The sequence below is a fragment of the Elgaria multicarinata genome, chromosome 4 (genome assembly GCF_023053635.1).
Source record: "Elgaria multicarinata webbii isolate HBS135686 ecotype San Diego chromosome 4, rElgMul1.1.pri, whole genome shotgun sequence".
Taxonomy (NCBI): Eukaryota; Metazoa; Chordata; class Lepidosauria; order Squamata; family Anguidae; genus Elgaria; species Elgaria multicarinata.
In genome coordinates this window covers 24434305-24459218 of record NC_086174.1, presented here as the reverse complement: position 1 = coordinate 24459218, position 24914 = coordinate 24434305, and the positions used below count along the sequence as shown (strand labels likewise).

Below are 24914 nucleotides of genomic sequence, written 5' to 3'. Positions count from 1 at the left end.
CTCTCTGATCAGCAGCTGATCTGAGGTAAGAACTTTTCCCTACCTAGTGCTGAGAAAGAGGACCTCTCTCAGTGCTGAGCAGGAAAAATCTATGTGGATCAGCCAAGGAGCACAGCTGAGAAGGGTATGTGTGTGAGGGTATGAGTGGTGTGTGTGACTGAATGGTGAAAGGACGTGTGTACATGTGAGAGAGTGGGATGGCCATGCCCACTTTGGGATCTGGCTGCTGGCATGTGGTCCCTAGATTTCCTGGGTGGAAATTTGGCCCTTGGGCCGAAAAAGCTTCCCAACCCCTGTTTTTATCTCTTGTACAATGCTTTATCACAAGCTGTCTTGAGATAATCTTTTTAAGTAAGGAAAGGTATTCACACAGCAAGGGAAGGTGTTCACACAGCCATAAGTGGTATAAATAGTTGTACTGCCCATCCCGGTGCCAGCATTCAGCATACTGGGGCATACGTTGAATCCCATCTATCTATTGATTGATCGAGTGATTGATGTAAAATTAGTTTTTAGGTGCATGCCAACAGAGTTGACCTGGGGTGACAGCTTACCTGCCTTCACTAGGGCTGCCACTGGGTCCCAAGGTGGCCAGTTTGCTCCAACAGTTAGCTCCAACCCTCTTCCCAGTCAAAAGGCCTTATCTCTGATCAGCAGCTGATCTGAGATAACACCTCTTCCCTACCCAGTGCTGAGAAAGAGAGCCTCTCTCTGTGCTGAGCTCATGAGTGGGCTTACCCAGTGATGAAGGAAGTGACCCGTTACAACACTGCCACAGCGTGAAGGGGAGGTTGAGGCTGGCATCTGCAGCAATGCCACCTTGGGGACTCGAGTGTTGGTAAGCATAGGTGGTGGTGGTGCTGGGCCCCAAAAGTCTGCTCATCCCAATTTCTTGGGAGCATCTCTATAAAAAAGTAAAATGGGTAGGCCATGCTCTTTCTCTGCATCTTGACTCCAGCTGGGGCCCACAGTTGCCCGTCTCCTTTATATTGTTGAGCAGAGCTCAATTGGGATGCCTGTGGAGTGCAGAGTAGGTATCATCCTGGCTTTAGTATATTTGGGAAAGAAAGACTGAAGTTGCAATTAAATCTGCAGACGATGCAGTTACTGCGCATAAAAACTGGCCGGAACTACTTCAGCGACAGCTGCATTGCTTTTGAAAGCTCGGCACAGAAGGAAACCAAGTCAGAATCAATGTTCAACAAGCCATAAAAGGACAAAATTGATCCCAAAAGAAATACTGTTTTTCAAGGTTTCAGGTGGGAGTTATGAAAAGTACAAGTACAGAGTTGCACACATACTGGGAAAAGAAAAAGGGGGAGAGCAACTTATTGACAAGTGAGTAAGTCTGAGCTCTGCTCAACAATATAAAGGAGACGGGCAACTGTGGGCCCCAGCTGGAGTCAAGATGCAGAGAAAGAGCATAGCCTACCCATTTTACTTTTTTATAGAGATGCGCCCAAGAAATTGGGATGAGCAACAGGGAGGCCAATACCACTGGCTTCTCCTTAAGCTGACTGGTTCAATGTCTCATATATTTTTCTCCTCCGATCAAGTAGGCTTAGCTCTTTAAGGCTCCATGCAGAGTTTTTAATTTAAAGAGGAGAATGTAATGGATATTGAATTGTTTCCTATATTTCCAGCGTTCAGGCTGTGAGTGCCGTTGCTTAGGTGACTGAAATAGAACTACTCAAATACAAGAGGAAAGTATCAGCAGGCTTGGGGGAACCCCAAGGCTTGCAGAAGGAAAAAAGTTATTGGGGGGGGGAACCTAAGGCAGGCACCCCAAAAACTAAGGTGACCATATGGAAAAGAGGACAGGGCTCCTATAGCTTTAACAGTTGTACAAAAAAGGGAATTTCAGCAGGTGTCATTTGTATGTATGCAGCACCTGCTGAAATCCCCTCTTCATCATAACAGTTCAAGCTGCAGGAGCCCTGCCCTCTTTTGTATCTGGTCCCTCTAGTATAGCTCCTGCAGCTTTAACTGGATTCTCTGGGGAATCAGGAGAGGAGATGTCCCAAATTAAATCTCCTTGTTCTAATCTGCTGCTATCAGCTAGAGAGCTGTGCACCTGAGCAAAACAGGAAAACACTGCTAGATCAAAGAAAGATCATTAACAATACATGTGAATTCACACGTATTTCCTACCAGGGGAAGAGCGTTTTTTGTGGAATTCTCCACTTAAGGAGGCCCATCAGACTTACTTGATAGAGGTTCTCCAGAGACTTGGTAAGATCATTTTAGTTCAAACAAGCCTTCCCAGCACAAAGTGCTCACTCGCTCTACAGACTGGCATGGATTGTTTTTATTCTATTGATGCTGACTGCTGCTAGCTAGCTTTGATTGTTTTCCATTGATCCATTTGTGCATTTTGATCTTATGTAAGCCGACTTGAAAAACCCATGCTGTTGAATGCTAGAAAGCAGAGATGTGGATTTTTAAATAAGTAAATCCCAATCACCTCTTGAGTGGTAGCTAAAGTAAAAAATCTAATAAAATCAAGGGTTCCTTATTTAACGGTGGCTTCGAAACCACTGAAAAGGTTCAGTGTATTAAAGTGTAATTGACGCAGGCCCTGGTCATACATTCAGGCCACTTCCAAGTTTAAGAGTGCTCCCAGCAAAATACCCACTGATGATACCCCTCCTACATTAATGACCCCCTTGGCCAGCTTTCCTGGTGACCAGCAGCAGTGCTGGTCAGCCTTAAAAACCACATTAATAATACAGTGTGGTTGCCTCCCCTCCGTAAGAACCTAAGAAGTGCCCTGCTGGATCAGACCAAGGGTCCATCTTGTCCAGCACTCTGTTCACACAGTGGCCAACCAGCCATTGGCCAGGGATGGCTGGTTGGCCATCCAATATCTTATAGATGAAAAATATGGTGTTCTTGAAGTAGTGCCACAACTTGAGCTTCGTCATTGTAACCTTTTACTAACAATGAGTATGAGAAGCTCTGGTTTGTACAAACCATCATTAATTAACAAACCAGGACACCAAGTACAGTTTGATCCTGACTTGTTAACTAACTATGGTTTTCCCAAACCACAATTTCCAGTATTAGAATGAAAGCAGAAACTGTGGTTTGTTACAACTGTGGGCTAAATCCAACATTACGTGAGTGCAGCGGGACTTCAGCTCACACAATCGGAGTTTTTCTTCCCACCCACTCCCAGAATCTGCTCCAAAGGTTCCCCCAAAAGATTTGGGTGAGCATGCTTGGGGTTGCAGGGGGAAGGTGGAATTTGAGGAGGCAGTAAGCCTGTGTGCACCAGTTGCTGGGGAACATGGGCAGGAAGGTGCTGTTGCACTCAAGTCCTGCTTGTGGGTTTCCTATGGGCAGCTAGTTGGCCACTGTGTGAACCGAATGCTGGACTAGATGGACCTTGGTCTGATCCAGCAGGGCTCTTCTTAGGTTCTTCTTATGACCCACCAGGGGTGTCCATTTGAAAGGCAAAAAGACATAGATACATCCCCATGGCCAGAAGCTTTTTGTTTCCTCCTCTTAGGTATGAAGGAGAGAGGAAGAAGATGTTGCATCTCATGAGCTTTTTTCTTTACGCCTGAACCAGGCCACTGTCTACATGTAAATAACACAGGACTGTCAGTTTCTGTAAAGGCAGAGGTCATGGGGTGTGGGTGGGTGTATAGGTGTAGGTCCAGCCTCAGATGTAACGTCAAATATGTGAAGGTCAAGCATGCCAAAGGAGTGGGGGCAAGCCTTAAATCCAGTAGGGGTTAAGACCTATTCCCTTGCTTTCTAATAATAGAAAAGTGCTAAAATTCAGTTTTGTTGTAACAAAGTACTGAAATAGAAATATTAGGGTTTTTTGTACAAAGATGCTTTTTTTTTAGAAAAGTGTTCCTATTTTTTAAAAAAAGTTTTTAGCAAACCAACACAGTATATATTTCTTCTGAAAAGTTTATCATTTGGAGAAATGTTAGCAGTAGCTTTCCACACACATACACACACAGAGAGAGATTGATTCTTCCACAGAGTTTTCACAGATTTTGTGTGAAAGTCAACCCCTTAGTGAACGATGCTGGGAAAATGGCTGTTAGGGCCTGAGCACTTCAATAATTAAAACGGAAAACAATTTGATATTGTTTTTAATTGCCAGGCTAGAGTGACCTCCAGTGGTGTGCAAGAATAATATAAATTGCTGACCTGGAGGGAAGTGAATCACTCATGTGGGCTTGAAGTAACAGTTGTATAATTTGACTCCCGTACGAAGCGTTTGCTATAAATAACCATATTTTTGGTGCCTATGGGGCTTGTACGTTAGCATAAGTAGAGTTAGGAATACATTTTTAATGACACCTTTTTATCTCGATTATAAGAAGCAATGTTGACAGTGGAGGCTGATGGCTCCGATTTCAGTGGGGCTGTGAATCCATTCTGAGTTTCAGTCAGAACCAGCCCAAACTCTAAAGGAACAATCCAAGGTGCTGGATAGGTTGGAGAGCTCCTTTAGAATTCTAGCTGGTTCTGACTGAAACCCAGAATGGATTCACAGCCCCACCAAAATCGGAGCCACCAGCCCCACTTGAACTTCAGTTAGGCCTCTGCTGCCCTACTTTGGCTATATCAAGCTGTAAATGCAGTGGAGACAGCAAACACTCAAGCCTACAAGTGATTAGTCGATGGGATTCAGGCTGCAACAGAGGTGGCCTAAATCCAGGCAGGAGTCAGAACACAGTCGGTCACACAAGAGGGTCAACAACATGATAACAAGCAAGATGTCAAACACAGTAAATCAGTCAGGTACTTTACGTAGCCCAGAAGCATGATCGCTAGGCAGTCCAAAAGGTCAGGAAACCAAGCATCAATCGCATCAGTCACAGGGCACAGTTTAGGAAGCAAGGTACAAGGCAGAGACGGGATGAACCAAGTTGTCCCAACACTGGCTGGGTTTCTAGTGAAGGGTTTTAAGCCCAAAGCTTGCGGGACCCTAACCAGAGCTCCCCTTCCAGAGCTCTACTCTTCAGTAGTCACTTTCTCCTGGGGAGACCTTTTCTATTGGTGAGCACTCTGTTGTACAGGAGCCCTACTAGCCTGTTGCTTGAGGCGACAAGACTCCCTGGAGTCAGTGGGTCGCCTAGCCTCTGCTGGTTGTTTTATTATGGTTTTAATTTTTGTGAACTGCCCAGAGAGCTTCGGCTATTGGGCGGTATAAAAATGTAATAAATAAATAAATAAATAAATAAACAAATTCTCCTGACAGGGGTGGCCCTGCAACCACCTCCCCTGAGGCTCAGGCTCCTGTGCGTCTGGTGGCAGTCCTGAAGTGCCCTGGGCTTCTGAGGCCTCTAGCTCTTCCTTTGAGAGGGCCTCTAGCTCTTCCTTTGAGAGGGCCTCTAGCTCTTCCTTTGAGAGGGCCTCTAGCTCTTCCTTTGAGAGGGTCTCTAGCTCTTCCTTTGAGAGGGCCTCTAGCTCTTCCTTTGAGAGGGCCTCTAGCTCTTCCTTTGAGAGGGACTCTAGCTCTTCCTTTGAGAGGGACTCTAGCTCTTCCTTTGAGAGGGACTCCTCCAGCAGTGCCATGCCATCCACCATTTTACAGCTGTTTCAGATTCTCCAGTTTCTGGGTAATATGTATTATACTTTCACCAGGTCTACATACGATTCTCTTTCCAGTATTCTTCTTCAGAGATGTTTATTATTCCCATCTCAGTTCATTTTCTGCACCTCTTTGCCTTTATTATTCAATCAGGTTCTTCTGTTTTCCTGTCTTAGAACTTACTCGCACAGAGACACCTCCATTGCCCTCGGCCTAACAGCTGCATCTTTCGGTGGGCTTTTTTGTTGTCGTTCCAAAATATTGCTTAATCTTTACTGAGATCCTGAAAAACAAAGTCAAAAGACGAGAGAGGCCAAATGCCATGTTCCTCCCAGGATGGGTTTGCATTTGTTCCGCACATAAATCACACAGAATGGCTTAGATCCAGCCACTTTACTCACAGAAGCACAGCCTGAGCCATGGGTTGTCAAGCTTCCATTACTTAATTGTGTTGATAGTCAATGGTGTAATAATAAATCTTGTTCTTGATGCATAGTCTAAAAAGTGCTTTACACTTTGGGCACAACCCAACCAAAATTAAGCACCTGCAAAATTTTGGGGAAAAAAAAATTAAGCATCTTCCTTTGAATAGGCGAGTTTTCTTTGGAAGAAATGGAGCTTGACTTTGTCTGGATTGTGTACCTTGGGTATATGTGGAATACACACCCATGCACCACGTACAGGGATATATACAAAGATACATTTTCATTTCTCCCAGTCTTTAAACTGCAAGCTGCATTGAAAAAGCTAGGGTGACCATATTTGGGAAACCAAAAAAGAGGACACCTAGTGTGTGTGTGTGGGGAAGCAGCTTTCTGAGTCCTGCAGAAAGTACGTTATTCCCCCGCCACCTTAAAGAACCCGATTGGAGTGGAGGAGGGGAAAGGATTTCATTCTGCACCACCACCATCCACTCCAATTGGGGCCTTTTCTATAATGTCCAGGAATGACCCACTTTCCCCTTTAAGACCTCAATTGGAGCTCAGGGTGAGGGGAATGATGTGCCTCAAGAAAGCATGTCATTCCCTCCTGCCATGCTAATGGCAGCCTTAAAGAGGAAGGTGTGTCATTCCAGGACATTATTGAAAATTATAGAAAATCCCCCCTGACACCATGGAAAGAACAAAAACCAGGACAAATCCGGGGAAATCCTGACAGTTGGTCACCCTAAAAAAGCATTGCAATGCATATGTTCATCAAAGAATTGCTTGCATGATAATTTCATTGCCTAATCCAAGGGTGGGCAATTTGTGGCTCTCCAGATGTTTTGGCTGACATCATCCCTCACCATTGACTGTGCTGACTAAGGCCATTCCTACACCTGCTTCCCCCCCCCCCCCCCGGATCCTCCTGGGATCCAAATGCCACACAGGGGATCCCGGGAGCAGGCAGGGACGATCCCTCTATTTTCCTGGGATAACCCTTAGGTGTAGAAAGGGCTTAGGAGTGATGAGAGTTGACTACGGGTGATTGGAGTTGGAGGCCAAAACCTCTGCAGGGCTGTAAGTTGCCCACACCTGTCTTAAGTAAATCCTATCTGTTTTTTGGTGCCATTCCAATAACAGATTGAGATTCCACTCTGGGTGGAATCTCATGTGATGAAAGGCAATATATAAACATTGTAAATAAATAAATAAAACCATCTGTAAAATGAGATGTTTCACAACCATATACTGATGGGAGGGCATTAGATCCAGAGCAGACACACTGAAATCAATGGGACTCAAGTTATTCATGAATTATTTTAACATAATTCTTTGGAGGGACACTGGGGCACAACTTTGAACATAAAAGCCTACTAGGTCAGGCCTATCTTTTTACACCAATTGAGCCTGTTAGAGAAGGAAAAACAGGAAACAGGAAAAAGTGGTGGTGGGGATTTGCTGTTTAGAATTGTGCCCTTCTTTACTAATAAGGCAATTGGTTCCTAGGTGGCTCTTCCCTAATGGGGAAAAGTAAGCCAATTGGAGAGAAGTTTTATCCCAGATGTATCCAAAGGACTGGCTCCACACAAGGCTCATTGGATTTATGCTATTAGCTGAAAATTACCTTGTAACCACCAGCAGCCTGAGCAGCCATTGGTTGATGATTTTGCCAATTTCTTAGAAGAGGAACCCCAAAAGTGAAACTGTCCCTGTACCGAGAAGGCAGGGGCAAGAGTCTCTCCTTTGCAGGCCTTTGCCCTGCCAGCTGTAAGACACGTCTGAATGAAAAGCCACCTTGAGACTAGATGTTCAAACATGGGAGAGAAAAGCCAAAGGACTGGACAACCAAAAGAAAACCAGGATTAATTAGCCAGTGACTTTGCCTGAGTCACACAGGAACCTTTAGTTGGTTAATTTAATGCAATGAAATATTTAATTATATTTTTCTTAGGGAAGGGGAATCCCATTTGCCCATAAAGAGAATTAGTTTCCTAATTCGCATATAATGACAACTCAGAGTATGGGTTGTTCTCTTACCCAGAGTTTGCCCATGATTTGTCTGCCAGATGATCATGCAAAGGACAGGTTTCCACTGATGCTTGCTAGCAGCTGGTTAAAAGAAGTTGCACTGCCACCAACATTAAGACAAAAGTGCTGTTAATATTGTTGCTTGGTATCATCAGACTTAATATTCCTCATCTGTAAAATGGTAGGATTCATTACCGTATTTCTTCGATTCTAAGACACACTTTTTTCCCCATATAAACATCTCTAAAAATGGAGTGCATCTTAGAATCGATGGCGCCTTGGAATCGAAGAATCATAGAATAGCAGAGTTGGAAGGGGCCTACAAGGCCATCGAGTCCAACCCCCTGCTCAATGCAGGAATCCACCCTAAAGCATCCCTGACAGATGGTTGTCCAGCTGCCTCTTGAATGCCTCTAGTGTGAGAGAGCCCACAACCTCCCTAGGTAACTGATTCCATTGTCGTACTGCTCTAACAGTCAGGAAGTTTTTCCTAATGTCCAGCTGGACATCAGGAAATACGGTAGTTGCTTGGTGGCCATTAATCATGCATTTGTGCACTCTCTTAGTGCATTTTTAGGATTTGGTATTAGAATTTCTGATCCTTAGCAACCTACAGATGAAAATGTACTTTTTTTTATTTTTACTTTAAACATGGATATTATCCTTTTCTAAAACAACATAATGCTCATGTTTCCCAAGTAAATGTGTTTAGGATCAGAGCAGCAGAAGCAAACTCCCTTTTATTCCTGGAGTCGTGTTGGTTTTATGATTTTTTTAATTAATTTTTATTATTTTTCCATTAAACAGATAAACAGAACTTTTAACGAGACAGTGCAGGAACTTAGTATCCTGCATAAACGTCCACATTCACTTTTGTAGTGCCAAAATTAAACTAGATAGAAGCAGTTGCACAAGCTGTATATTTAAAGCTTAAGACATTACATGTCTCCAAAATGATCTATGCATGACTGGAAGTCTGAAGTCGTTTTCTTTTTTGTAACGAAAGTCAAAAATGGAAACCATGTCTTTATGAAATGGTCTTGCTTGGTCAGCCCTCTAATCCACTTTCTGTGACGAGTGAGCTTCTTAGCTAGTGCCACTGGCCAAATCTTGCTATTTCATCCTTGGTCTGTATAGCCTGATTTGGTTTTCTCCGCTTTTGATACCTCCCTCCATACACGCTGCTGCCAACGGTGGAGAGACTAACTCTTTATGGCATATAAAGGTCATTACATCATCATAAATGGATAGAGGCGCTAATAAAGGGTTTGGTGCAATTTATTGTTGCGTCATGTCTGAGATTTCTTTAAAGATCTCCAACCGAAAGGCTTGCACATGAACACATTCTCACCACATGTGAAACAGTGTTCCCCTGGAATGGCATCGTTGCCAGCATAATGGCGTTGGCTCTCGGTTTACATTTTATGATTTAAATGGGCTTAAAATGCAGGACTGTATGTGCTCAGACTATTTCTTTTTTCCCCCCTCCGACTTGGCAAACTTTTTTGTTTTAGGGAGTTTTTGTTTCGTTTTGTTTTTGTTCTAACATAACCGGAAGGATAGAAGCAACCGTAAAGCACAAAATAGTGGTTGCAGATGGGGAGAAGAAAAAATGTTAGTTGTGTAATGCATGTGGCCATCTGATGGGTGGGTGGGGCAGGATTATAAGACCACTGAAATCCAGGGTCTAAAATTACCTAGCTGAGCCACTGTCTGTTGCACCTATGTGCAGGTTTAAGCCTACATTATTTCAATGTAATTTTTTTAAAAAAATGGGTTGCAAGTATTATTTTTTAAAAAACCTACAGAGCCCTTGGTGTGTGTGTGTGTGTGTGTGTTTAAATCATCATCCAAGAACAGATAGTGCCATTCATTACCCTGTGATAAAGAGGAATTCATGCTCTCATCCTAAATAATTCTGTGCAGTCAAAACCCTGCAGGTTCTGTTCTTTCCCCTCTCTTTTATAAAAGAAGTAAAATCATGCATGTATGTGCAGATTTCCCCTGGAACTTGCAGAACTTCTTTTGCCTATAATTGGAGGCACTGATTTGCACCAAATCAGAAGGGGATGAAATTTTATAGAATTTTGTCCCCTTCTACATATACCTGAGTATAGGGATGTATGAATTCAGTCCATGTCATTTTTACTTGCTTTCTATCATAAGTCCATTCTGTCCAATTTCCATAATATTCTGCAATATTTCTTTTTAAATCATGAAAATTTGTGTTTGTTTTCATACGTTACTTTCCCCACATTTTGTATCCATCTTTCCCTAACATATGTATTATGTACATAACTTTCCCTAATACAACGTTGCATGTGCATATTTTTTTTTTTTTGGCTGAGAACTGTTATTGCAAAATTTGGAGGTGTGGAATCTGAAGGATAACTCTGTTTTGATCTACAAATGAGTCTAGAAAGTGCAAATGAGGTTGATTTGCGTACAGACGCGGACCAAACAAAATTCTCCAGCATCTGCACCTGAGTTCTATTATCATGGTGTACACATCATGTACACACTCCCGCACCAATACAACTAAGTCATGGCTTCCAGACTGTATGGGTCTTCCTATTGGTGTGATTGCATAAAATGCAAGTGAGACACCTCTTGAGAGAGCGTGGCTATTGCTTGCATGTTATGTAGACCCAATGTCAGCAAAAATTGTATGGGTTCAGGCCTTTACCCCGACTGATGTGCAAGCAACTCTGGAGGCGACAGCAACTATGAATTTATTTATTTATTTATTTGTTACATTTATACATCGCCCCACAGCCAAAGCTCTCTGGGCGGTTTACAATAGTTAAAAATTAAGTTGCCCTATACTGTGTCAGACATTGGTGTGTTTAGGCTGTGTTGTTGGACTAGCCTAAACCCTCTTCTGGGCCACAGGTGATCGTGCCGGCCCAGGAAAAGGCCTGCATCGGCCCAGGGGGGAGGCTAGAGCATGCGTTCCGTCCTCCAGCTCCCCCCGCCAGCACCGATCTAGTCTTTTCCTGGGCTGGCGCGATTGCCAGCCAAATCAGGATTGAACCTGGGACCTTGGCCATACAAAACAGGTGTTCTACTACTAAACTAATGTGCTTTCATGCCAGTAAGTGTATGTGTAAAGAGAAGATAAGTTCTATTTAAATAGGTGCAGCTTAATTTCATGAAGGGTTGTTGTTTTGTTGTTGTATTATTTAATGACTGAGATAGAAGTTACAATAAAACCGGCCTCTTTTCCTGCTCTATTTGTTCTCTTCATCAGCTATGTTGGAATAGTGTTTTCATGACACTATTCAAGGCAAACTAGATACCTTATCATGCTTTTAACATCAGAATTAAAGGAAAGCAGGTTGTTGTTGTTGTGCATTTGCCAAAAGTGTTTTTAAATGCATGCAAAATAAAATTGCAGGAACTATTGGAAGACACATTGATAGATCAAAGGAAATGCATTGCTGCGGCTTTGCATGAATAACTGCTTTGTCAAATCATTGAGCGGCAAGGCAGAATCCCTGAAATGCGGGCAGCCCAAAGACATATACAGATAACGCCCCTCATTGAATGACAATCCCAATATGCCAGCCTTCACCAACCTGGTGCCCTTCAGTTGTGTTAGACTACAAGTCCCAGCATCCCCCAACCTGTCAAGGCACCCTCCAGATGGTACCTGGAGGGTACAAGGTTGGGGAAGACATAGGAATTGTTGGGCCTTGCTGTTCTAGACGGGCAAGCTTGCCCCTGCTCAAATCGGAAATAAATCGAGTTAACGTCTGCAAATGCTTTTGAGTTGATTTGCCAAGCCAAGCCAAGCCCAAAGCAAAATTTCTATTTGTAGTAATGATGCTCCCTGTTCTGATTCATGGAGGTGTGAACACCTGGTGGAATGTTTTCCGGTGTTAAGCGAAGTCAGGGAAATGAAAAACAATGGCCTGTTATTTGGCAAGGGCAGAAGGGAGTGCGCTATGAGGGTTGCTGGGCCAGAACTTCCAAAATATAATTGTCTTATTTATTATTTATTTGTTTAGAATATTTATAAACTGCTCCCCATTGAAAATTTTTGGAGCAGTGTACAAGATAAAATGAAAATAAAAAGAATAAGTTAAAACAAAATTTAAAAGAAGCAAAAACAGAAATCCAAGGCTGCATATTAAGGAAAGGCTTCTTGGAATAAAGATGTTTTCAAGAGGCGCCGAAAGGAGTACAAGGTTGGCGCCTGTCTGACCTCCAGAGGCAGGGAATTCCACAGGATGGGGGCCACCACGCTGAAGGCTCTTCCCCTGGTGGACTCCAATCAGAGGATGGATCTATGTGGAACCACCAGGAGCTGGCCCTCGGATGATCTCAGTGACTGGGCAGGTTGGTAAGGGAGAAGGCGCTCTCTCAGGTGTCCTGGTCCGAAGTTGTTTAGGGCTTTGTACACAAGTACAAGAACCTTCAACCTGGCCCGGTAGCGAATAGGCAGCCAGTGCAGTTCCCTCAGCAGAGGAGTTACATGCTGGAAAGGGGCAGCTCCAGACAACAGCCGAGCTGCAGCATTCTGCACTAGCTCCAGCTTCCGGAGCAGCTTCAAGGGCAGCCCCACATGGCGTGCGTTGCAGTAATCCAGTCTTGAGGTTACCAATGCCTGTACCACCATGGCCAAGCTATCCCTGTCCAAGAGAGGCCGTAGTTGGCGAACCAACCGAAGATGGTAAAAGGCACTCTGAGCCGTGGCGGCTACTTGAGCCTCCAACGACAGAAATGGGTCTAAGAGTACCCCCAAACTACGAACCTGTTCTTTCAGAGGCAGAGCAACCCCATCCAGAACAGGCAATGAGCCTGTCTCCCGGACTCGGGAACCACTCACCCACAGGGCTTCCGTCTTGCCGGGATTAAGTTTCAGTTCATTGGCCCTCATCCAGCCCATTACTGAGTCTAGGCACTGGTCCAGGACCTGCACAGCCTCACCTGATTCAGTTGTCACAGGGAGATAGAGCTGCGTCTTGCAACCTGGTACCATGCAGCCCAGGGCCTAATGCTGTGCTGAGGCATAAACTAGCATCATGTTAATGCTCAGGGCTTATGATCTGTGTTAAGCGAAGACAAGAACTGCAACAGATTTTATCTACATTATGCAGGAAAAACTAGTGTTTTTAGCACTTTGCCCCAGTGATAATTAGCTTCTTGTTCTATATTACTTCATTTGTGCTTAGTTTGTTTGTTTTGATTTAACCTAATGCCTTCTGGCACTCCTCGGCTGGATCAAACCTCATCACTAAATTTCTTCCTAAATTTCACTGAGCATGTACAATAAATTAAGTTTGAGTAATGATTTTTCATTACATCATTGATTTTGCAGTGCTGCAAGTGACTGTTTTAGAGTTCCAGGAAATGGAAATTGGAAAATTATATTACTGTGTTTTTCTGCTGTTGTTTAATATAAAAATTACGGCATGTATATTCCAAGTCTGGCACCGATATGGAATATCTTACCTGCCTTTTAAAATCCAGGGAACACAGATTGAGGAGGAAGTAATTCATGGGCATAGGAACATTTGAAGCTGCCTTCTACTGAGTCAGACCATTGATCTGTCTGTCCCCAAGTATTGTCTCTTCTGACCGGTGGCAGCTTTCCAGGATTCCTCCCTGACCAACCTTGAACTGGAGTTGCTGTAGGTTAGAAAGGGGTATATGAGAATTTTGTTTGAACATAAGAACATAAGAGGAGCCACGCTGGATCAGACCAAGGGCCCATGTAGTCCAGCATTCTTGTTCACACAGTGGCCAAGCAGCTGTCGAACCGGAACCCACAAGCAGGGCATGGTGCAACAGCCCCCTCCCACCCATATTTCCCAGCAAGTAGGTTACAAAGTTTTACTGGAGATAGCACATAGTCATCAGGACTAGTAGCCATTGATAGCCTTCTCCTCCAGGAATTTACCCACCCCCTTTTAATTGAGTATGGATAATCACATTGTAGACACATGCCAGCAGAGTGGTGGCCCCGCCCACTTTCAATATGGTTCACCCACTGCCCCAATGCACCCCCGCAACGTGCTTGCTTAGAGCCAATTTGGCCCTTGGGCCAAAAAAGCTTCCCCACCCCTGATTTACAATTAAGTAATTGTATGGCTTTAAAAGAGGGTTGGATAAATTCCTGGAGGAGAGGGCGATTGATGGCTACTAGTCCTGAAGGCTAAGTGCAACCTCCAGTATCAGAGACAGTAAGCCTGTATACATTAGTTGCTGGGGAAAATGAGTGACAGGGTGCTGTTGCACCGTGTCCTACTTGTGGGTCCCTGGTCAACAGCTGATTGGCCGCTGTGTGAACAGAGTTGTGGACTAGATGGACCCTTGGTCTGATCCAGCAGGGCTCTTCTTAGGTTCTTTTCTTAACTGTCCCAGAAGACCTAAAAGTAACTGGCAAGACATTATCTATGGATATGTGTGTCTGCACCAATATCACAGTGCGAAGATTCCAGAAACCTCTGGGATATGATGTGCAACTCCCTCCTCAATGTGGTTTCTTGCAATCTTTCCTTACGTATCAGTACCCTGAACAGAAATAGCCACAGCAACAGAGAAACATCTTCTGCAACCATGGAAATTGTTGCCAGCTGCATCTGTGCGTTCTGCAGGTTCAAGCGAATGCTTCCCCCACATGTTTGAGGACGTGCGCATAGCTGAACAAGGCCCCTGGCTACCCACGTGTAGGGAAAACTGACTGGATGAACCATCCATTAGGGATTCTGTTTGCAGGAATGGGTGCTGTCAGAATTCCTGGTATCTGGAGTCACAGCTCAGTGTAATAGAGCACGTGCTTTACGTGCAGAAGGTCCCAGGTTCGACCCGCAGGTTCTCCTTTAGGGCAAGGAAAGAATCCCTCCCAAAACCCTTGAGTGCCACTGCCAGCCTGTGTCGACAATACTGGCTAGGTGAACCAATGTTCTGGCTCAGTATAAGGTGGCTTCCTATGTTCCTAAGCAATCACCCGTATATTTCTGTGTAGTGGAAAAACATGTCATGTGAGTCAGCCTCTTGTTTTCTGCATTGATTTGCATAAGTCATGCCTGCAAATATTCTGTGCGCAAATCAGCTGGGGACTGGCCAGTGCTAGGACCAGTGGGCCTGGGAGGTGACCAGACTTACAGGAGTTGGCCCAGGCCTTTGTGCCTTGGACTGAAGATGAACCGAGTGAGGAGACCGCTAGCAGCGTTGCCGGAGTGGAGCAAAAATTAATTGAAGGGTTTGACAGTTCTAAAAGCCATATTTGATTATGGAAAGGGCCTCCAGTTCTGCATTAAGTGTCATAATTCACCGGCCTTAAACTCAATAAGCAGGAGGTCAATGCCAACAAAGAGTCTGTAGTCAAAAGCCGAAGTATCTGTCAGAAGCCGGGTTGAACAATACTGGATTCAGGAAAGCGTCAAAGAGTAGTTAGGGTCCAGTCCAAAGTCAGGATAAGTCCAGGCAAGATCAAGGAGCTGGTATGCAAGTGACAAAGACAAGGCCCCAAAGACAATAGTTGCCTCCAGCATCACTGCTGAGTTCTGGCAAGTCTTTCATGGGGATTGTGGTGATTGGGAATTGTTGTCAGTTGCATGGGCCTTCAGCTAGCTTACGCCTGTTTCTGTGTAGGACCATTCCCCAAACACTCCCAGGCTCAGCTGTTCCTCCTTTCTGTTTAGTCCCTCAAACTGAAGCGCCACAGTTAGTAGGAGAAATCAGCCTCAGTGCTTGACCAGGGTGCACTTATGAACCAGCCTGACAACACTAGGGTGACCATATGGAAAGGAGGACAGGGCTCCTGTATCTTAGGGCGCGTACGTATGCCTAAAATCTTTTGTGTTCAATATGTAAAAATATAGTGTGTGCACATGACAAATACATGACTTATGCAGAGGCATGCTCCAGAAATTTTGAATCGCCATACCTTCAGCTATGTGTGTGTGATGTTAGGGTGACCATATGGAAAGGAGGACAGGGCTCCTGCATCTTTAACAGTTGAATAGAAAAGGGAATTTCAGCAGGTGTCATTTGTAGGCATGCGGCACCTGGTGGAATTCCCTCTTCATCCCAACAGTTAAATCTGCAGGAGCTATACTAGAGTGACCAGATACAAAAGAGGGCAGGGCTCATGCAGCTTTAACTGTTGGGATGAAGAGGGGATTCCACCAGGTGCTGCATGCATACAAATGACACTTGCTGAAATTCCCTTTTTTATTCAACAGTTAAAGATGCAGGAGCCCTGTCCGCCTTTCCATATGGTCACCCTACACAATACGAAGGTCACAATCTCCAGGAGAACCAGGGTTCTCTAAGGCAGGGATGGGCAGCGTGCTGCCTCTCATTTAAGGACGTCTCAAGCGCCTTTACCCTTGTGTCAATGGGGCTTTAAGTCCGCCATGGGTGCAGACGGGGAGAAGTGTGCAATTTACAGAGGCTCCGGAAATGGCACCATTCCCCCCACTGCATCAATGGCTACCACAGGAAGAGGAAGTGCTGGATTTCGACGTGAGGGTGGGTGGCTGCAAAGCACTTGCTGGGCCAAAGCGAGCCTCAGAAGAGGCTTTTGTGGCCAGGCGAGCAGAGGAGGGCAGCTATAGTGGTGGGGCGAGCGCGCGCAGGTGAGTTCGACCACCCCTCCTCTCACCACAAAATGATATTTTTTATCAACATCATTGGCTACAGGATTTGCATCGAGCCACTGGTTCGACTCACAGAATCACAGGGTTGCAAGTGGTCATTTAGGCTATCAAGTCCAACCACCACCACCCTGCTCAGTGCAGGAATCCAGTTTAAGGGAGGGATGTCACGAGCGCCTGAGTAGGTCTGGAAGTCTCGTGGGCTCCTCCCACTCCTGCACATGAACCCAGGTTATGAATGGCCACCCTGCCTGCCAAGTCACGTGAGCCCCTTGCAACTGGGCCCATCGTGAGCACCTGGCAGCCATCTGTGACCTCCAGCAAGTCGCCCTCATAAATCAAAATTAGAAACGAAAGAACACCTGAATAATAATAATAGATCATAAAAAGAGCCATGCTGGATCTAAGCAAAGCCCTATTTAGTCCGTGGCCCTTTCTACACCTAAGGATTATCCCAGGAAAATGAAGGGATCATCCCTGCCTGCTCCCGGGATCCCCTGTGTGTCATTTGGATGCAAAGGGATGATCCCAGGCAGGTGTAGAAATGGCCCAGGATTCTGTTCCCACAATGGCCAGCCAGATGCCTAGTAGAAACCCAACAAGCAGCAATAATAGCACTCTCTCGCCTTGTTCCCCAGCAACTGGTGCTGAGAGGCTTGCTGTCCATGATACTGTAGGTCATACAACAGCATCATGTTCAGGGCTGGCAGCAGATTCATTTCAGACCATTTCTAATCGCACACACCAGGGGTATGTGGATGTTGACCATTATGAAACACAAAACATCGAGGCTGGAAAAACCCCGGTTCATTCCTTCTTCGGCATATTTCGTTCTCACTCAAGGCGACCCAGTGAATATATCAGCTACAGGGCCTGTCCCCTTAGACGCACCCCTGAAACTGACGACAGTTGGTTCAGGTTGTTCCTGTGATTCCCCCCTACCAGCCAGAAGGGTGAGGGCGGGGGCTGCAATTCACACAGTGAAATGTAACACAGCTGGAAGCATCACAGCCACGGTGTGGCTTCGCTTTGATGGTGGAGTCGCAGCTGGAAAGCAAAAAGTTGTGTGTGTGATCTCTTTGCATGTCACCCCCACCCCCTGCAGCGTTCGGTTTAACAGAATAGCTGAAGACGTGGAAGAAACCGCTGCCTCCCCATTTATGAAAACCAGCGCTTTGATGTACAGAAGGATCATAAGGGGACAAAAAAGTAAAGAAAAATCGGCTGGAACGCCACCCCTGTATCTATTGTGCGGTATCCTGCTTGCCTAAAAGAACCTTAGAAATTTTACTGAATGTTTAGCATTTGGAACGAGATATGCTGATGAAATTGCTTGTTTTCTCAGCTCCAGAATTAATTTTTATCTGATGCAGACAGTGTGCTGACACTTCACGTTTGTGCCATTTCCAATTTGCGTTGAAAACCCTGCCATTTCATTACGAGAACGAGGCGTAATGTGACTTATTTAGCTACAGCCAATTCCTGTGAGCTGCTGCGGATCTAACAGTGGGTACAGTTTGGGGTACTGGGTTTGCAGCACTGGTGCCAGAGGCTACCTTTGCCCCTTCCTGCCAGTGCCAGGATCTTGCCTTGCCAGCTGTTCTGCCTCTGCAGACAAACTCAGCATATGCTCATGGCATCCTCAGCAGAGCCAGGTTGGTGCAGACTCATTCCCTTGTGCTAGGGTGACCCTATGGAAAGGAGGACAGGGCTCCTGTATCTTTAAAGTTGTATAGAAAAGGGAATTTCAGCAAGTTTCATTTGAATGCATGTAGCAGCTGGTGAAATTTTGTCTTCATCATAAGAATTAAAGCTGCAGGAGTCCTGCCCTCTTGACCAGATACAAAAGAGGGGAGGGCACCTGCACCTTTAACTATTGCTATGAAAAGGGAATTTCACCAGATGCTGTCTGCATACAAATGATACCTGCTGAAAATACCTTTTCTCTACAACTGTTAAAGATACAGGAGCCCTGTCCTCCTTTTCATATGGTCACCCTACTTGTGCTCTATTTACCTTTAAACCAAGGCTGTTGAATCTGTTTCAGCCCGAGAAGCATAGAATAGCAGAGTTGGAAGGGGCCGATCAGGCCATCGAGTCCAACCCCCTGCTCAGTGCAGGAATCTACATTACAGCATACCTGACAGATAGCTGTCCAGCTGCCTCTTCAGCCAAATTCCATTTTGGAGACGTTTTGGGGGTTGCATTCCAGTGATGGGCAGGGCTGAAGGAAAAAGGGGCGTGGCCAAAAATGCAAAATAAACAACAACAAAACCCAGCGTATTTGAGCTGAAAGCTCTTATTGCCAATATCTAAGCCTTCAGGGAGCCATTTCAGCTTTTTAGAATGGGGGCGGGGGGGGGGACGACTTCATGAAAGTCAGAAACCACCACACACTACACTTGGTCTTAGCCCAAAGGCCCAGAAGCAACTCCTTGTATAAAGATATTAGGGATCGTTTGGGCTGAGGTCTTTTGAGAGCAAGAGCAGGTTGGCCCTACTGCTGATATTATCTGTGATCTGCTGGCAGATTATAGCAAAGCAATAAAAATATAGAAATCCCCAAAAATCCACTGATTTTTTTTAAAGGAGTCAGGTGTAGACTGCAGAGGGGGCCACTTGCTATCACTTCTTGCTGTCATTGCCACCGGGGTCTGTATTGTGTTTTGTTCACCAGTATTAAATCTCAGCCTCTCCCCCCACCCCTAATTTTGCCCTTTTATATGAATTACCTCTTTCTTGTTTTTGTAAGGGTTTAAGGATGTCATTTTGCCTTATTGTTGCGTTTGTAATGGACTTTGCACTGTAGACAAATACATTCAAATTCATTCAGAAAACCACCCAATGAAAGGGGAGAGGTCCAAGGGAAGCGAGTGTGGCCTTCTGGGAAACCCCAGAGGGCTGGATGGCCACTCAAGGTGGGGCAGATTGAGATCCCGGACCAGAGATTCTGTACCCCTATTTTTTCCAGCACTCCACCTGTTCAATTTCCCAGAATATCACACACATATATAGCATCTCTATAGTGCATTGTGGGATACTAAAATAGTGGCTGCAGCACCTAGTACTCCTGGGAATGTTGCTGATCTTCCTAGGAATGTTGAGTGGCCAATGACTTAGGAGTGGGCCTACCAAAGAGCAAGGCCGGGCGAAGAACAGCGTGCCCCCCTCCTATTCCATTGACAAAAGCCAACTATACTGGCCATAGAATCATAGAATAGCAGAGTTGGAAGGGGTCTACAAGGCCATCGAGTCCAACCCCCTGCTCAATGCAGGAATCCACCCTAAAGCATCCCTGACAGATGGTTGTCCAGCTGCCTCTTGAATGCCTCTAGTGTGGGAGAGCCCACAACCTCCCTAGGTAACAGATTCCATTGTCGTACTGCTCTAACCCTCAGGAAGTTTTTCCTGATGTCCAGCTGGAATCTGGCTTCCTTTAACTTGAGCCCGTTATTCCGTGTCCTGCACTCTGGGAGGATCAAGAAGAGATCCTGGCCCTCCTCTGTGTGACAATCTTTTAAGTATTTGAAGAGTGCTCTCATGTCTCCCCTCAAGCTTCTCTTCTCCAGGCTAAACATGCCCAGTTCTTTCAGTCTCTCTTCATAGGGCTTTGTTTCCAGACCCCTGATCTTCCTGGTTGCCAATGAATCTGTCTTCTAGTATGCTGGTGGGACAGCATCCTCCACTGCACCTGAAGGCAGCAAGCTAACTTCCAGGGTGTAGGGCAGGCCGTGCAGTGCATAGTTCTCACCAACACCTTTCCACCTCCTCCCAGCATCTGCCGCCTGAGGCGATTGCTTCACTCTGTCTAATGGTAAGGCCGGCCCTGCCAGAGGGCACTTTGCTAAGGACCCCCTCAAACCTAAAATCCAGCCCTAACTCCAGGAATATCATGCCAGAAAATAGGAGGGGAAGCAGTGCAAGAAGGGGCAATGAGAACCAGGCAGTGCCGACGCACTTATGAGAAATAAACCTTGGTGAAATGCAGGAATTAGCAAACCTTCGTGACAGCAGACACTGATTCCAAATGATAGATCGAAGGGAGGGCATCCTTCCTGTGGAGTGAAATAGGAGAGGTTAATCCAGATCTGCTCTGTGTCACCAATGGCTTGATAAGCAAAGACTGCACCCATGATCGGCTTTGTCCATTTCCTTCTGCTGCCCCTTACGCCTGGAATGCTCTTCCAGAACATCTGAGATCCACAAGTTCACTCGCAGCTTTTAAAGCTCAGCTAAAAACTTTTCTCTTTCCTAAAGCTTTTAAAACTTGATTTTGTTCTGACTTTATACTGTTAGTTTTACCCTACCCAGTGCCTGTTTACCTTACCCTGTGCCTGTTTGCATTATCTTCCCCTCCTTATTGCTTTACTATGATTTTATTAGAATGTAAGCCTATGCGGCAGGGTCTTGCTATTTACTGTTTTACTCTGTACAGCACCATGTACATTGATGGTGCTATATAAATAAATAAATAAATAAATAATAATAATAATAATAATAATAATGATGATGATGATGCTTTCTCTGCAGCTAATTAATGCTTATATTCAATCAGTGGCCTCATGGAAACAGAGCTCAGGAGAAGCTGCAGAGTTGGAAAACAGTTTGCAATGAAAGAGTTTGCACTGATTTGTTCATGGGTTGTATTTCATGTCGCCTTTTGTCCTGACAGGGCTTATTCTCAAGATACTGATCATGTAAACTTTCACCTCCCATTCATACGATCTGTAGCACAGTTATTTAAACAGCCATCAGATGCTATAAACACTCCCATTTTATTCCAGCAATGTTAGTATCGTAGATCAAGATGGGGGAGAATTTCATTCGGCTCATATTTCAGTACAAACTTACCAAATGGGTCCTTCCCAAATCAAGATGTGATTCATGGGAAAGATAAGACTCAGTTATCCTTTCGTATTTGCAGTTCTCGGAATTTTTAAAGTGCAGACAATAATATGTGTATTAGTAGGAGGGGGAGTACAAAAAATAATATAAAAAAGAAAATCACTTGCAAAAAACCACAGCAAGGGTCCATCTAGTCCAGCATTCTGTTCACACTGGGCCTGTTCAGACAACATGCTAAACCATGGTTAGGCCTCTAACCCTTTTGCTGCAAATGGTTAGTGAGTGTATTTAAAGCGTGTTTATGTAGCCACTATGAGTAGGAATGGTTCACACGACACGCTAAACCATAATGTTTAGTTCAAAATGCTTAACCACGGTGACTTGGTGTCATCTGAACAGGGTCACTGTGGCCAACCACATGCCTGTGGGAAACCCACAAGCAGGACGTAAATGCAATAGCAGCACCCTCACATTGATGTTCCCCAGTAACCGGCATAGGCATGTTGTCTCTGATAGTGGAGACACTGTAGGCATTGCTGCACAGATTTGAAGCCAGAAGGAATAGTAGCTTTTTCACTATAAATAAATAAATGTTCAGGGACCAAGGATTTCTGACATTCTGTAGTGGTGGTGGTGGTGGGTTGCAGTTGTACAGAATTGTGGAATACACAAAGGCATGGCTGTATGGGAAACCAATTGCAGATGCACATTCTGTTTATTTACTTCCATTCTTCAGGTTTTGTATCTGGAATATGCTTTTCACGGTCTAGCTCCTTCCTATCTCTCCTCTCTCATCTCACACTATTGCCCCGCTCGTGCTCTTCGCTCCTCTGACGCCATGTTTCTCACCTGCCCAAGGGTCTCTACTTCCCTTGCTCGGCTTCGTCCATTTTCTTCTGCTGCCCCTTACGCCTGGAACGCTCTTCCAGAACATCTGAGATCCACAAGTTCAATCGCAGCTTTTAAAGCTCAGCTACAAACTTTTCTTTTTCCTGAAGCTTTTAAAACTTGATGCTGTTTGGACTTTATACGGTTAGTTTTACCCTACCCTGTGCCTGTTTACCCTACCTAGTGCCTGTTTGCATTCTCTTCCCCTCCTTATTGCTTTACTATGATTTTAATAGAATGTAAGCCTATGCGGCAGGGTCTTGCTATTTACTGTTTTACTCTGTACAGTACCATGTACATAGATGGTGCTATATAAATAAATAATAATAATAATAATAATAATAATAATAATAATAATAATAGTTTGTGCTGATCTTTCCCTTCCTCTCTCTCTCTCTCTCTCTCTTGTTGTCTCCAGCACCCAAAGACAATGAAGAACGAGTATTTAGGGAACGGATGCGGCCCAGGAAACGCCAAGGAGCGGTGCGACGCAGGGTCCATCAGGTTAACGGGCACAAGTTTATGGCCACCTATCTTAGGCAACCAACCTACTGTTCACACTGCCGAGACTTTATATGGTAATTATGACTTTTTAATATAATGTCATTTCTGATAGTGAACGGCTTCTTGTATTTGTGTGGCGACATAATTGTTCTGAGATGCTTTGATTATTCGTTTCATTCATTTCAGAAAAAAGTAATGGATTATTATTATTATTACTATTATTGATGATGATGATGATGATGATTTGCAAACATATTTGATGGACACTGAACTCTTCACACCCTCTAGAAGTGAAATTGTCTTGCATTGCGATCCTACTGTTACGAGTCAGCCCCTTGCTCAAAGTCCCATTGAGTATAGTGGGACTTACTTCTGAGTAGACATACGTAGAATTGCACTTTTACTTCAGAAAGTTGCTTAGATGAGATTAAGGACCAGTCTGATATTTTGGCTTTTGCCATCTCCAAATATTGGTAATAAAGCTTAGGGTGACCATATGGGAAGGAGGACAGATTCAAGAGAGGGCAGGGCTCCTGCAGCTTTAACTGTTGTGATGAAGAAGGACTTTCAGCAGGTGCTGCATGCGTACAAAGGACACCTGCTGAAATTCCCTTTTGGGGCTCTTCAACACGTCGTACTGAGGGCGCTTCTATGCGCCCCCAGTGCGCCCCCAAAGCGATTGTGTACTTGCCTGTTCGAAGAGACGAGGAAGAGGCGTCCTTGCCACCGCCGCCGCCACCCACCTCCCTCCTCGCCGGCCGGGTCGGAGAGCTCGGCGGAAGAAGGCAGGGCCCTCAGAAGCACCCTCAGTACGACGTGTGGAAGAGCCCTTTTATACATCTTTTTAAAATACAGTCCTCCTTTCCATATGGTCACCCTATATAAGCATCCCTGCTTCTTCTTTTTTTAAGCATCGGCTTGTGAGCTCAGGCTCTATTACACCACTGCCTTATTTTTTATTTATTTATTTATTTATTACACTTGTTTATTACATTTTTATACCGCCCGATAGCCAAAGCTCTCTGGGCGGTTCACAAAAATTAAAACCATTAAGAACATAATAAAACATCCAACAATCTAAAAACCCAAAATACAAAATACAATATAAAAAGCACAACCAGGATAAAACCACACAGCAGAAATTGATATAGAGTTAAAATACAGAATGAAAACAGCAAAGTTTAAATTTAGGTGTTAAAATACTGAGAAAATAAAAAGGTCTTCAGCTGGCGGGGACGTAGTTGCGTGGCAGGGAAGAGTTCCTTAGATGCTGCAGCTGCAGTTGTGTGGCCCTCCATATATTTTAGCCTGCAACCCCCATCAGCCCCAGCCAGCATGGCCAACGATGGGGTATGTTGGGAGTTGTAGTCCAAAGCATTTGGAGGGCTGCAAATCGCCCACTCCTGAGTGACAGCTTCTTTGGGGTTTTTTTTTTAGCTCCAAATCAGTTGAAGTAGCCCTTGGTAGGCTTGATACTGCATCAGATCCATTCAAGGAGCCAATTGAGGGACAACAACTGCAAACCTCATCAGTACTATGAGATATGTAAGACAGAGGCCACAGCTAGACCTAAGGTTTATCCTGGGATCATCCAGGGTCCGCCCCTGCCTGAGCACTGGATCCCCTGTGTGTCACCTAGATGAACAGATCTGACCCCTGGACGATCCAGAGATAAACCTTAGCCAGAGACACATGACTCCTTTCACACAGTGGAGGCTGGTGGCTCCAATGTCAGTGGAGAAGTGAATCCACTCCGGGTTTCAGTCAGACCCAATCAGAACTCTAAGGAGCTCTCCAAATTGGAAAGCTCCTTTAGTGTTCTGACTGAAACCCGGAGCGGATTCACCTCTCCACTGACATCGGAGCCACCCGCCTCCACTGCTTTTATATAATCCTGTGTTTCAAAAGTAAGGTTATGAAAGGGGGTGAAATGGAGAACCAAGGAGCGATAAGAACACCCTTTTTTAATTTTTGGCAAGGAACATAGAATAGCTTGGTGGCATTTCAGGAAATGTAGGAGGGAAATGAGCAAAAAAGCAAGTTTCGGTCTTGAGA

The 24914-nt window shown here is 44.9% G+C and overlaps 1 protein-coding gene across 2 annotated transcripts in view; it reads left to right on the top strand.

The window, feature by feature from the left end:
* Window positions 1-24914, top strand: part of PRKCE (protein kinase C epsilon) — a 375307-nt gene that overhangs the window by 231770 nt on the left and 118623 nt on the right. For both annotated transcript variants that reach the window (XM_063123966.1, XM_063123967.1), the window contains exon 3: window positions 22774-22933. In XM_063123966.1, the coding sequence (XP_062980036.1) occupies window positions 22774-22933 (160 nt within the window). The remainder of the gene's footprint in view (window positions 1-22773; window positions 22934-24914) is intronic.